The sequence below is a fragment of the Notechis scutatus genome, chromosome 1, assembly GCF_049901735.1.
Source record: "Notechis scutatus isolate UNSWTSFEM ecotype Mainland chromosome 1, rNotScu1.2, whole genome shotgun sequence".
NCBI lineage: Eukaryota > Metazoa > Chordata > Lepidosauria > Squamata > Elapidae > Notechis > Notechis scutatus.
In genome coordinates, this window is record NC_142009.1 from 173,633,776 (window position 1) to 173,649,316 (window position 15,541).

At 35.9% G+C, this 15,541-nt stretch overlaps 1 protein-coding gene across 17 annotated transcripts in view; it reads left to right on the forward strand.

Moving 5' to 3' along the window:
• The window catches only part of HYCC2 (hyccin PI4KA lipid kinase complex subunit 2), a 66,234-nt gene that overhangs the window by 23,198 nt on the left and 27,495 nt on the right, over positions 1-15,541 (forward strand). For all 17 annotated transcript variants that reach the window (XM_087949989.1, XM_087949955.1, XM_087949968.1 and 14 more), the window contains 7 exons: positions 2,906-3,005; positions 4,632-4,709; positions 5,065-5,166; positions 9,158-9,337; positions 10,082-10,162; positions 11,724-11,839; positions 14,931-15,026. In XM_087949989.1, the coding sequence (XP_087806115.1) occupies positions 4,653-4,709; positions 5,065-5,166; positions 9,158-9,337; positions 10,082-10,162; positions 11,724-11,839; positions 14,931-15,026 (632 nt within the window). In that variant the 5' untranslated portion in view covers positions 2,906-3,005; positions 4,632-4,652. The remainder of the gene's footprint in view (positions 1-2,905; positions 3,006-4,631; positions 4,710-5,064; positions 5,167-9,157; positions 9,338-10,081; positions 10,163-11,723; positions 11,840-14,930; positions 15,027-15,541) is intronic.

The window sequence follows — 15,541 nt, forward strand, 5'->3', positions numbered from 1 at the left end:
AATGATATGAAATGAAACTCTTGAGATAGCCTGTTAGTATTCATGCTTCTGAGCATGGGTTTATTGTTTCACATCCAATAAAATATTTATCATTTTGTTAAATGATCCCCCCCCCACACCGTAATATGGGGAACTTGCTTCTGTAAATTCCTGTTAATGGATCCTATGTTTTAAATAGATAGAATAGAATAGAATTCTTTATTGACCAAGTGTGATTGGACACACAAGGAATTTGTCTTTGGTGCATATGCTCTCAGTGTACATAAAGGAAAAAAAGGATTGATATGTCGGAAGGATATTTTAAAAACAAAACAAAAGAGGAAGGGAGGATACTCTTCTTAGAAAAGTATTTTATTCTTGGAAAACAAACATTGTACTTGTTTTTACACTACAGTTTTTACACTGCATAAGGTCATTTTGGATGTTACAGTAAATTTTGATTATTGTTACAGGAGCAAGAGTTAGCAAATCTCAGATGACACACGCCTTATGGCATAGCTATAAAGAGAATATTACAAGTTTTTGTTCCTTTATTATCAATTACAGTTTAGTATAGTGATTGGATTTGATAAATTGGAGTTGATTAGGCAGCTTAAAACATGAAGCTGGTTCATTTCACCAAACTTTCCTTAAAATTAACCAAAATTTAGGGTTTGTTTGTAACTCTGAATTATAGCTAGAAAAAAAAAGAATTAGTTTTTCTTTAATGTGTGAAATCATTCATTCTCAGAATTGAGTACGAGCTTTGTATTTTATTATTACAATAAGTATGTTTTTTAACTGGTACATTCAAAGACTGAGGGTAGGGAGAACAACAGCCTTGGGCCTGTTGGTTCCCCTTGGATCAATGTCTCATTTATTTATTTATTTATTTATTTATTTATTCATTCATTCATTCATTCATTCATTCATTCATTCATTCATTCATTCATTTATTATTTATTTATTTATTTATTTATTTATTTATTTATTTATTTGATTTGTCAATCACTTACAAGATACAGGTATAAGAATAAACATAGTTTTGAATACATGAGATGGATACTTATAAGAAAAATAAAAAGAAACAATAGGACAGGGACGGTAGGCACGATTGGTGCACTTATGCACGCCCCCTACAGGCCTCTTAGGAAGGGGATGAGGTCAATATTAGACAGTTTAAGGTTAAAGTTTTTGGGGTTTGGGGAAGAGAGTCAGGTAGAGTATTCCAGACATTGAACACTCTGCCGCTGAAGTCATATTTTCTGCAATCAAGTTTTAATCTTGAGTTTGTATCTGTTGTGTGCTCTTGCATTGTTATGACTGAAGCTGAAGTATTCATTTGCAGGTAGGACATTGCGATGTATGATTTTATATACTATATTTAGATCGGACCGAAGGCGACATAGTTCTAGGTTTTCTAGGTCTAGAATTTCAAGTTTGGTGGCATAAGGTATTCTGCAATGAGTAGAGGAGCGGAGAACTCTTGTGAAATATTTCTGGATTTTCTCAATTGTGTTAATATCAGATACATGATATGGGTTACAGACTGATGAACTGTATTCAAGTACAGGTCTAGCAAATGTTTTGTATGCTCTAGTTAGTAGTGTGATATTACCAGAGAAGAAGCTACATAGGATTAGATTAACAACTCTTAATGCCTTTTTGGCTATGTAGTTACAGTGGGCTCTAGCACTTAGATCATTAGAGATGAGTACTCCAAGGTCCTTGACAGAGTTTGGATTCTCAACAAGGTCTTGACTATTTAGCTTGTATTTTATTTTCTGATTTTTTTGCCAATATGTAAGACAGAACATTTATTTGTTGAGATTTGAAGTTGCCATTTGATTCACCATTCTGATACATAGTCAAGGTCTTTTTGGAGAGTAGTAGTATTGTCTGCGGTGTTGAATAGCTTTACATCATCAGCGAAGAGAACACAGTTGCTCTTAATATGATCACAGAGGTCATTTATGTAGAGTATGAAGAGAGTAGGTCCTAGAACACTGCCTTGGGAGAGACCACTGTTGACAGTGCCTTTCACAAAACCTAAACTTGTAGATAAAGCCCTAATAGAGGCTGTAGAAAAGGAATAATACAGAAAGGAGGAGCATGAGAGAAATAGGAATTGTTGTCCTATTATATATCTTCTCCTCCAAAGTCAGATGTTATTGGAAAGTCAGATGTTATAGCACCACTGTTTTTGCCAGTTACCTCTTCAAATTCAGTGACTTGGAAGATGGGCAGAGAGTGGGTGAAACACACAAGGTCTCTTCTCCAGTGCTTGCTATTGAGCATTCTTTTGTTCCGTGGCCACAAAAGGTATTTAAAGGGTGAAGAAATGGTTGAAAACCACTGAGTTGAAGAGTTCTATTATTATATTATATTTATTATATTATATTATGTTGTGTTATGTTATGTTATGTTATATATATTTATTATATTATATTATATTTATTATATTATATTATATTATATTATATTATATTATATTATATTATATTATATTATATTATATTATATTATATTATATTATATTATATTATATTATATTATATTATATTATTATATTTATTATATTATATTATATTATATTATATTATATTATTATATTATATTATTATATTATATTATATTATATTATATTATATTATATTATATTATATTATATTATATTATATTATATTATATTATATTATATTAATTATATTATATTATATTATATTTATTATATTATATTATATTTATTATATTATATTATATTTATTATATTATATTATATTATATTTATTATATTATATTATATTATAATATATGCTTTAACTTCAAGTCTGTAGAATTTGAAAGCCAAAAGTATAGCAGCATAGTTTTGTTTATATTTTGTATTTTTAAAAATGTGTTTGTCTCATGTTTTTGTTTTTGACAGTTTCCATGATTTGATGAAGCACTATCAGATGTATTCCAGACTGGGAAATGGCAGCATTCACCCACCAGTTCAATTAGAAAACTAATTTATCCAAATAGAGGTAGATTGTAACATCTTGTTTACTGTTAAAATGTATTTTAAAGGGGAGCTAAATGATGACAACTTAGTACCAATAGAAGAAAATATATATAGCTTGAGGTTGAATTGTGGACTCCTTGATTCTTTCTAAGGTTGGGTTTTTCCCTGCAGATATTTCCCAATGAGGCAACATCTTCGGTACTAGAAGGGTTTGATGGGGTGATTGTTTTCTCCTTGGTAGTTCCTTGATTAGGCAGTTATTCATTGATTGATTGATTGTCTAATTTGGTAGGTCCTTGATTAAGGAATTGTTAATCTCGAGGATTAATACCAGACAAATAATCAGTCACTAAACAATATCTTAAATAACTAAGCTCAAGAAGCACCAAGGACTCCACAATGGCAATCTATTTGTGATAAGGCAAGTACTCTCCAACTTTCTTTTCTTAAAATGTATTCAAAACTAGGTGATCATATATTATTTGATTCCTCTCTACTGGATTTGACTAGCCAATGACATTAGATTATTGAATTAATAGCATTTAAGTTTTGCACGTAATTTATTGAGATGTTATTGCTAAGTGATGAGATGTATGCATAGACATTTATGGATCCAGGAGATTTGAGGGGAAATTGGCTTAGGGAAGTTAGATTAGGAGAAAGGGAAATTTTTCAATACCATACACTGCCATCATCATTTAACAGATCTTCATGTTAACTCCCTACAGCCAACAATATAGTCTCAAACAAAAAGGAAATGCCATGCAGTCTTTCAGTTATTACCAAACGAGAAGTTTACAAATATTGAGTTAGGCAAAGAGAAGTTTATCTTGCTAAAACTTTTATCTATTTGTGTAGCCTATTGCCTTAAATCTACTATTGTTTGATATTCTGGCAAGCAAAATAACAAGGAAAAAAACTACTAAAATGTTATTTTAAAAAGAGGATTTAAAATAAAGAAAATAAATAGAATGCAAATACAGTAGTTTATCAGGACAGAGCTGAGCAGCCTTTTCCAGTTACATTTACAGATACAGTACGTAAACAGAATGTTCTCTGGTGTTAATGCACTAATATTAATCTTTAGCATTCTATTTTAACCTCTAGCAATTATTTTTCATTTACATTACTGTTGAATTAATTTAAAGGCTCAGTTTCCAACAATTGTTCCACTTGTTCTAATCTTTTAAACTCATTCTAAGCTTATCTAACATTTACTTCTGCAAAAACTCAGAACATTTACATAACATAATTACAAAACTTTATAATTTGGTTCAAATTAAATATTGGATTGACTGGTGGTTAAATATAAAAATAAAATAAACAATGGATTTGAGAAGTCAGTATTATGACTTGAAACAGAACATTCTTATATTGTTTAATTTCCTTTCTAGTCTTTCTACATGTGTATTTTTCATTCTCATTATTTATTTAATAGATGTTTTATAATTGCTCATCAGCAAATAAAGTTTCTTGAATTCAAATGATACTACATTTATGAAACCTTTGTACCATCCTTTGTATGAATCCATTATACCATAGCCAGATTTATTATTAGAAGGGATGATGAACATATGGATTTTCAGAGATAAAATTACATAATTGAGACACTAACACTGTTCCCTTTTAATATTCTTCCTCCTCAAAGGTAATAAAAAATAGAAGTCTTATGAAAATGCTTGGATCAGAACGTGGTGTGGTAGAGGAATGGCTATCAGAATTCAAGGTGAGAATTTTAAAAGGTGAATATGTTTTAATAACTTCTATATTTGGCTGCTAAATCTGAAGAAATTTTGTGTGATATCACTGTCTCCCCTCCACCCAATTTTTCTTTTGCAATTGTTTGCTGAGGATTTATAGATAATATTTTCTTTCCTAGCTTACAGTGGTGATCCAGAATAGATAATAACACTAAGCCAAAATATGGATTGTTTGTTTTTGTTTTTTGTTTAGTGTAATGTATGAATCTCATCAATGTGATTTAGGTCACTATAGCTTGTTCAGTGAATGATAATGATAAGAAAATTCAAGCCAGTCTTGATGTGGAACACGTTCTTCTTGCTTCTGTTTTTTTTTCTTAGGCATTACCTGAAATGCAGATTTCCAATTATGCAGCAACACTTCATCGGAAGAAAATATTAGTGCCAGCTCTTTATAAAGTTATTCAAGATCCAAATAATGAGGTATGAAACAATCAAATCACTGTTAAAAGGGCAACAATATGTACATTATGTGTACAAGAGCTGCAGTGGCACAGTGGTTAGAATACAGTACTGCAGGCTACTACTGCTGCCTGCCAGCTGTCTGCAATTTGGCAGTTGGAATCTCAGCAGCTGCAAGGTTGACTCGGCCTTCCATTGTTCCGAGGTGGGTAAAATGAGGACCCAGACTGTTGGGGGCAATTTACTGACTCTGTAAACTGCTTAGAGAGGCTGTAAAAGCATTGTGAAGTGGTATATAACTAGTGCTATTGCTATTGCTGTTAATACAGTTCATATAGAAACTCCTTATGTATTGTTTCTTTGACAAATTAGTATGAATAACAGTTTGCTTCTATCTATTCTGTGTTGTTCTATTTCATTTGTCTTCATCAGGAAAATGTTTTCAAGTTAAACACTATATATTTGAAATATTATATTACACTCAAGATTTGCTGCTTGAATAAGATGGAGTAAAATATTAAATTTTTTGCATTGTAGAAAGTTTGTTGCAGATGGGACTATTGTGCTGGAGCTGATTATTAAATTTTCTGGATTCTCGAGAGCAGAGCACAGCTACAAATGCTGGCATGCTGATCAGCCATTTGCCAACTAGCTGCATGACAATGGCAATGGAGCTATCAGAGTTAATTGTTAAACATTTCCCACTTTAGTGCTCACTTGAACAAAGACTTTACTTGTATCTTCAGGTTAAATAAGCATGATTACCTTTTGTTTCTTAGTTGGTTATTTGAAAGAGAGCCTACGTGATAAAGAGTTTAGGGTGATGAAGTAGGATCAGAAAGTCCCAGACTTCTAGTCCATGCTAAGCCCTGGAAACTCACCGCATGTTTGTTAGGTAGTTGCTCTCTCTTAGCCCAAGCTATTTCAGAAATGCTATAAATGCCATCTGAGCACCTGGGAGAAGGGTAAGATAAAGGAAAGAAACTCGATAGGAAGATTATTAAAATGAATATATTTTTGTTTTTCTAAGAGATTAAATACAATATGAACCAACAGTTGAAATATTTTTTCCAAGGGGTGTTTGGAAATAAGAAAGATTAGAAAAATTGTATGATTGGATGGAAATATCTCATTAGATTATGGAACCTGCAAGAATATTATTTCAGAATAACTGCGGAAAATATGCCCTTGGCCCTTGGCACATTTTAAAAGACAAAATGCAACTTCTCCCTCCTAAGCATGTTTTTAAAATGCTCAGAGAGGGGAGGGTCTCAGTCCTATGCTGCCTGGTTATATGTGGTCCTGATTGAGTTTCTGGCACTGGACCAGGCCATGATCAGGATTCAGGTCCTGGGGCTCCCCTTTTGCTCTTAACAGTGGGTCCTGCAATAGTTCTAACCATCTATAGGGAATATCCAAGGCAATCTGGCAATAACTGAGATGCTTTTGTCTAGCCTTTTCTTGGTCTTCTATTTCCAAGGCTGTTTCTTTATGGGTTCCTTTTGTTGGATGGCATCGCTATGTCCTTAGTATCCCATACATCCTATTGGAACATTGGCCTGTCTCTTTTCATAAAGTATTATCTTCCTGTGAAAAATATAAGAGGTGGAATACCCAAGCTACCTAGAGCAGACATGTAATTATAACATTACATGATCCAAGTTCTTAAGAGTTCATGTGTGACTCATAGGAATCTTGTACTAACAAGTTAAACTTTTCTACAGCAGTCAATCTGATCTTTGTTCCATTGCTTTTTGGTGGGATGATTAACAAGATTTCTATGTTAAAACTCAGTTGAACTTGTGTCTTTGAAAGCAGACTTTTAAAATCTCTTTTAGCTTTTAAAATGAGCTAAGTATTGTACTATTTGGTTTTGTTGTATTTCTTAAGAAAATAAATGTGTGTGATGTGATCTGTTAGAATCTCTACAAGGTTGGAAGAAAGAAACACAATGTAAGTACAGTCAGAAATAAAAATAGATGTATTAGAAAAGATAGTTTAATTTCAAGTATGTTTACTGAACTGAGTTACAGAGATCATACTTTCTTTTGCTTCTTGTAAGACTTTGTAGATCTTAGCTTTCAGTCTATTTCCTTTTTTATTGGACTTTTAAAAGTGATTTTATAAAATAACATGGTAAAAACAATTTAATAAATAATTTGATAAAAATAAAATGCTAACAAGTAATAAACAAAGGGTCAAAATCTTTTCTGACAAAACTGTAGGCTGGCTGTTCTAGGCAATTTGAAGAGATATAATTTGAAGGGATACAATTGCAGCTTGAGGCTGGTAACAATATGATCAGGGAATACAGTACTGTATCTATTTTGAATGAGTGGGATAAATTGCATCCCAGAGTATAAAAAAAAAAACACGTGGTAGTGTTCCAGACAAGTACTGTTTATTGTCTTTGAGAAATCCTGGAGTATCAATAAAATGCCAAAGTACCAGGAGAAAACTTTTTTTTCTATCTTCAGAAGATTCCAACTCTTACAAGCTAGTTAATCAGATACTAATACCTAGGAATATTCCATAGTATATCATAAAGCAGTATATCTCTACACAATACAGTTTTAATTGGAAGATTTTTTTCCAGAAAGTTCTATTAAGTTAACACCTCATTTTTATTGGATTATGTATGTCATAAATGGTGGGAATACCATGAATAACTTAATTCTGGGTAATAATACGTTAAAGTATCCCTTAACATTCAGATAAATAATATAATAATATAATATTTAGGTTATATGGCAAGACAGTAAATTTTCTTTTCTTTTTTATTATATAATCATTAATAGTGTAGAAGAAACAAAATCAGAATACTTGTGATGGTTCAGAGAAGTAAGATGAAGAGACTGAAATTTAATAGAGACAGATGCAGAGTTATTTAATTAATGGAAATACTTGGCTTGATAATAATATTCTGAAGGCTTAGCATTATAGCTTACTATAAACTATATAGGTAGAAGCAAACTATATAAATGGTATAATGAGTCTGTCAGGTCCAAAGCCAAAAATGATACAGTGAAATCTAATCGAGTCAGTCCTTTATTGTGTACATCTAATGGACAATCTTGCAAAACTAAAGCTATAACCTCCTAATCTAGTAGATATATCCTAAGAGATTCTAAGGTATAGTTACCCTAAATTTTTTCTTTCCTTCATCATCCAATTGGGAATGTGCAGTCTCTTAATCTGAGCCTCTCTTTAATTAAATTTACTCCCTTCTTCCTGGGAAACCTCTATGTTGCCCAAACTCCTATCCATTGATTCTCCATGTGCACATTCCATCATAGAGACAAACAGTGTGGCATGACTGTAAAAGAAAGGAAACCACCATTTTAGATGGCTTCAACAGAAGTATAGGTTCAAAAGCACTGAAAACAGTGGTTCTATTCTCTTTTACATTGGCCAGATCTTGCTTTGATACTGTAATCATTCCTATTTACACTTTTAGGCACACTGAAAGAGATCAGAAAAAGGAATGATGAAGATGATGATGACAATGATAGTGAGAAATTAAATTTCCAGAAATTAAGTCTTCTAAGTGGGATGGAGGGAAATGCTGTGTTTAGCTTTGAGAAGACAAGACGTGAGGTTATAGGATATGCTAGAATAGTTCAGATACCTGAAAGGATGTAATTTCAGGTATCTGAACTATTCTGGTCAAGATTTGTCATTCCATAGTTGAAGACATCAAATGAAAAACTTCTTAAAAGAAGTTTATTTGAGGTGAAAGTTTAGCAAAACATGCTCATAAGAGCAGTTCAACAGTGAATTCACTTACTAAGATCTAAGATTGTTGGTAAACCATCTTTCATTAGATATGTTCAGATGAAAACAACATGGCTCTCTGTGTGGGAAACTTTAATTTAGATTCCTACACTTACTAATGGTTGAATTTGATGTCCTAAATGATACTTCCCATCGCTATGATTCTTTTGGCAATGTGTCATAGTTAACATTGATTGATATCAGTGTGTAAACCACAACAATCATTTGTCTCCTCCAGTTTCTGGAACCTGTCTGCCACCAACTCTTTGAACTTTACCGTAGTTCTGAGATTCGTCTCAAAAGATTCACCTTGCAGTTCTTGCCAGAACTCATCTGGGTTTATTTGCGTCTTACTGTCAGCAAAGATAGGCAGAGCAATGGTTGCATCGAAGCCCTACTTCTAGGAATTTACAACTTGGTAAGTAAGACTACAATGAAAATGTACTGACCTTCTGAATTGATGCAGCTCAAAAGTTGGACAGGCCATAGGCCACAGTCAGCATAAAGAATCCTGTAAAATAACATAGCCACTATTTGACAGCAGCCTACAAAAGACAAGAGTGTAATTTCTTGTTGATTTCAGCATTAAGCAAAATAGGAAGATGATAAGGCTAGGCTTCAGACTTCTTAGGACTAAAATGAAATTGAACCTTCCTTCTGAGCATTACTGCCTGAAAAATCCCAGGCCTTTGCATGATATCTTCTTCAGCAAGTTTATTTGCCTCTCTGTGAGAATTTTTAATATCTCACGGACAGTTCTCTTTTCTGACAGTTGTTTGGATTGCTAGACTGGTGGTTCTGATGAGTTTCCAAAGAATATTACTCTGCCTGTTAACTTATCAATTTCTGTATGTTATTTGTATGTTATCATTTCTTTAAGTCACATTATTTATTTTTTAAAATGTAAAGACAAAATAAAGTGCTTGAATAAACGGAATAATAGAGTTTGCAAGACTTTTGAGCAAAAGCAAAAAGGTTCTTGTCAATGAAGTTGTGGAAAGCCCTCTGCTCTACAAATTGTAGCCTGGTCTGTTGCTAAAACAAAGTCTTCATCTTTCATTAAAAGATTATTCTTTTACTTCATGGATGTTTATTTTGCTGGTATTAAAATGACATAATTATATATATTAACTTGTCTTTCCCAAATGTTTTTATATTATAGGAAATTGCTGACAAAGATGGGAATAATAAAATTTTATCTTTTACTATCCCTTCCTTATCAAAACCTTCAATTTACCATGAGGTAGGAATACAATCATATTCCTAGACTTCTGATAAGAAAGTACCGTGTTTCTCCAACAATACGGCCTCCACCAATAGGAAGGCCCAGGTTTTATCGGCATAAAATCAAATTAAGCCCCTCCCCCCAAATTAAGGCTTATATTAAACATGCGAAATGGGGGGGAATGATGGGGGGGGGGCTTGCCGTTAGGAAATAGTTTTGTTGCATACCCGGATATGGTGCTGCCTGCGTTGACTTTGGCATTGGTGGGGCACTTCGTACCAGGAGACCTTCCTCCACCATTGCTTTCCTTTCTCCCTTGCTGCCGCGGCGTTTAGAACAACGCTGCGGCGTTTGGCACAGCCAGGCGCAGCCAGCCAGGGAGGCAAGGCGACGGCCTGCGCCGCATCCTCCGAGCTGAGCCCCGCCGAGTCAGCGCCTCTGCCTGATGCCCGTTCCGCTGCAGTGTTTGGAGTTGCTGGCGCATTTGGAGATTCGTGGGGACGGGGATGGGCTGGGTGAGGGGTGGAAAGGATGGGCGGCTTCGGGCTCTCTCCGCCGGCCAGGGAAGCAGCGCTGCCATCACCTCACCTCCCTGTCTACGGATGGGTGGGCACTATCACTGCTTTGGGCAGCCTCTCCCGGTGGCCCCTTCGGGTTCGCGCTGGAGGGACTTGGGAAGGAAGCCAAGGTCAGGTCGGCCTGGCTCTTTTGCTTGGCAGGTGGGCGCGCACCTGTGGCTCGCTTTCCTGGCTCTGCCCAGCCCGCACGGCTCTGGCATGGCCCTGGCGGGATGAGCAGAGGGTCCGGCGGGGAGGCGCTCGCTGCCTTGATGAGAGCTCTGCTGCCGGGAAGGAGGGCCCGCCTGTCAGCTGCGCTGGGCGCTGCAGGTGAAGCTCTTCGCACTCTGCCCGGCACCAGGCAGGGATGGCGGCTGGGCGCTTCTCCCGAGGTGGGCCAATCCTGCGCTGCGGCCCCGGGAGATTCGCCTCCCCACATGGGGTTGGACTGCCCTCTCGGGCAGGGGAGTCTTTGTTGTAGTAGGGCGTCATTTTTAAAATAATTGGTTTTACCTTCGAAGGCAAAGGGAAGGCGGTGACAGGAGCGCCTGAAGCCGAGTGTCTCTGCCAGGCTCCGGTTGCAGGGAGGAGCCCTGGCTGGCTGCACGTGGCTGCGCCAAACACCACGGCGTTGCTCTAAACACCGCAGCAGCAAGGGAGAAGGGAAAGCAACAGTGGCAGAAGGTCTCCCGATACGAAGTGCCCCACCAATGCCTAGGTCAACATCCAAGCTGTCGCTGCCCGCCCACCTGAGGATGCAAGGGGGGGGGAATTAAGTCACCCCCGAAAAGACGGCTTAGCCGTTTTTTCGGGGGTCAAAAAAAAAAAAGGCCCGGCCTTATTTTGTGAGAAACACGGTAGGTTGAATCTAATAGTTGTTTCTAAAAGAAAGCTGTTATCTGATATTAAATTGGAGTTTCTAAACTTTGTATAATAATTAGACCTTCCTTCTTGTTAGACTTTATTTTTGGGATCTTGAAATTATCCCTAAATAATATTGTCACTATTTTATAATTCCCAAGCCATCTACAATTGGATCCATGGCTTTGACTGAGGGAGCCCTGTGTCAGCATGACCTCATCAGAGTAGTTTATAGTGACCTTCACCCTCAAAGAGAAACATTCACTGCACAAAACAGGTAAGCAAGTGATGTAGTAGGTCCTACCATAACAATCCAAATATCTTAAAAGAAAAATGCTCCTTGACTTTGAAATGTGAGATAATTGAATAGAGCAGAAAATATTAGATTCGTCTGTTAGGTAGATTCTAATGGGTGCCTTCCAATATATAAGTTTTGAAAGACTCTTTAATAATCTAGAGCTATAGGCACTTTTGAAATAGTCATGTTTTTGTTAAACTAAGGTTTCTGGTTTGTATATCATTGTGAATTCATTAACTCAACTCAAATTGTATTTTTTTTTTTGTATTTGTATAAAGGAATTGGAGACTATTTGTGTTTTTACTTTAATACTTTTTGCAATTTTAGTTATGTCCAGAGACAGATAACAGAAAAATATTGATTGCAAATGGTAAGGCAGGACAGAGAAGTAAAAAGATAGTGAAGTAAAATAAATCAACAAAAGATAAGCTGAAGAGTTAAAATATAGAACATTTAATATGTAGTACCAGAGAACTCTAAACCATTAACCTCCTGATAGCACTAACATTTATAAGAACCTGAATACCATCCTAAATACTTCAGGAGGCACATCAGCTAAATGAAAGCAAGTTTTCAGTACATCAGTTTATACAGTGGGGGGATTATTACGTTTGTGCACCAAACAATGTAAAAAGAACAGGGGAATTAATTAAATGTTAGTAATGAACTCAATATCCCTCATTTGACAGAGGCATAGTATGCCTTGAACTAAGGATTTTCCCCCTGTATTACCACAGAATGTAGAGAATTAAATCAACCCAAAGCTCTTTAATCAGAATCATTAGAATATTCAGTTCTGCACATCCCAGTTTAAAAAGGACGTTGATTAAACTGCAGCATATCCAGTGAAGAACTGGCAAGAAGGTGAAAGAATTGAAAACCAAGAAGAACTGTTAAAAGACCTAGGTACATGTTTAGTTTGCAGAAGAGAAGTTGAGAGGAAACATGATAGCTGTTTTTAAATATCTGAAAGGTTGATACATTGTATGGGGTTTGGACTTGTTCTGGGTTGTTCAAGAAGATATGATTATATCTAATATAGTATGAAAGTTTTAGGATGTAGATACAGATTAGACATTAAGAAAACATTTTGAGAGTAAGAGCTGTAAGCTGAAACATAGTATTCCACCTGGGCCAGCTCCATAACTGAAAGAAAAAGTGCCTAATCACTTTGAAGATTGATATGAAAAGCACACCATTTCAATTTTCTATTGGTTGTAATTAGTTTAGATTAAATAAAACCCTGTGAGGTTATGCTCTCTGGTCTGTTTTAGTGCTTTATTTCCAAGCTGAGAGAAAGTCATCCAAGATTTTTTTGTCTTAGAGTTAAGTGATGGTAAATCTTTCCACCAGACACCGTAAGGGTCATGTGTCTACCACTTGAATTGTGGAGAGAATAGTTATTTCATCAGCATAGGAGAACTGAGATTAAATTATGCAGAGAATTCAATGGAATTCATTGAATTCAGCTATGGTTCCTTCCTTTTTGACGCAAAGAGACAACTGAAGTGCATCTGACTTGCATTAATGTTTTTATGTAATTTCATAATCAGAAGCAGTAATCTTTGATCAGTAGAGAAGATTGCCGGGTTCACCTAAACTCTATTCTCAGAGATTGAATCAAATGAAGAGAGACAGTATATAGGGTGTCTCTTGGCTGACTCATTATCTTTCCATTAAGTGCTATAACTGTATACAGTGACTGAATGTGGATTGTCCTCAGTGGTGGTATTCAAAAAGTTTTATCACTGGTTCGGTGGGTGTGGCTTGGGTGCGCTTTGTGCGCGTGCACACACTTTGCCTGCACGTGCATGCCAAATGCACACTTTGCACAGGCGCGGAGGCTTTCCAATTCACCTCCTGCAAGCCTGCATTCTCCCGATCGCTTCAGCAGCTGCTGCGCAGCACTCTGCTGTGCCGTGCAAAGCAGCTGCACTTCAAAAGCAGAGGATAAAGGTGAGTATGGGAGCCCAGATGGGCAGGTGGGCCCAACAGCAGAGCGACGGAGAGAACCAGTTTGGTCTCCGCTGCTCATCGGCGCTACTGGCTCGGCAGAACTGGGCCAAACCAGTAGAATACCACCACTGATAATCCTAGCCTAGGCTAAATCCTGCTTGTTTATCAGCCAAAACCTACTTCTGGATCAACCAGTCCAACAACTTCAAGTTCAGGTGTCCTGTGTACAGTTTGCTAACTATACCTAAGAGACTAAATGACTGATTACCCAGATCAGAATTACTGGTTTCTTAAAAATAGTTACTAGTTGTAATCTTGATCTTTTGGGGTTTGACAAGCATGATTGATATGAGTGAATAAGGAAGTGTCAGGATTTATATTTAATAGGCACCTATTCTAGACCATACAAACCAAGAGAGATTAGGTTTTAGTAGTTTGCTTCATGACATTGGAAATTTACCAGTATGGCAGTCAGCATACTTGGGAGCCCACTTACTAGTAAAGTCCACAAGCACACAGAAGCTTGCCTGTAATCATTCTAACTCCCAGATAGTGAGTTGGAAAGCAAATCACACACTGCTTTGTTCACAGGGAAGGTCTAAAGTCAAAGTATTTCAGAAAGAAAGGGTTTTGAGGCATAAGTACAATGAGCCCAGATTGAATTTTTTGTTCCCAACAGAGGTTTGCTACTTAGTGATTACTCTCGTGTAACTTGGAATCCTCATTTTCTAATTGTTACACAGCTGTTCCACTGTAAGGACACCTCCTTACGGTGTCTGGTGGAAAGATGACTGCCGGCAGTAAGCCTCACATATTTGTTTGCCAGTTCCCAATGCTGACATTTATTTGGCACATCTGGAGCATACACCTTGACAATCCTCCAAGTCTGCTATGACTCTCAGCAAAGATCAGGTTCCATCCTGCTGCCTTGTTTATTTGAAAATATTTTGTGGTTGAACATTTAATTGTGCTATTGTATCTTCCAAGACTACTACATCAAATCTAGACAAAGTGAACTCAAAAGAGAACTATTTTGTTACTTTTTAAAACCCATCAGCCAAATGGTTGCAATAGAATATTAACTATTTCAATCTGTTCCACTTTGTCTCTCTAGGTTTGAAGTGTTGAGCTTTCTTATGCTGTGTTATAATTCTGCTATTGTATATATGCCTGCTTCTTCCTATCAGTCGCTTTGCAAGATGGGTTCTAGGTAAGAAATTATGCACTTTGTATCATTCAGGGGAATGTTTTTTAAATGATAATAAAAAGAAAAACATATGGGTTTTATGTACCTGTGAGACAATATTTGAATATTGATTATTTGCCATAATTTGATCCTGCTTTTTTATTTGAGTATGTTAATGTAATGAGTTGTTTTATTACAGATATAGAAATTTAGATTCTTCACATTGTCTAAATTAGATTTTAAAAAAATTCTCCTAATTTACTGGAGGAAGAAAAAAGGATCATGGCTTCTCATATGTATGGAACAGAGCTGGATTTTATGGGTATCATTCAAGAGATACATATGTTTGTAACTTGGACCTTCAGGCTGGTTGCAGATGTACAGTGAAATATGGTTAATCAGATGTAGTAGTGGAGGGTGACGTATAAAACATACTTTTTAAAACAAGATGATCCCAAATAACAAGACATGGATCATGATGATCATGATGCAAGTTGTGTCTTTTTGTATTAGTGCCACAACATTGAAGATATGTATGT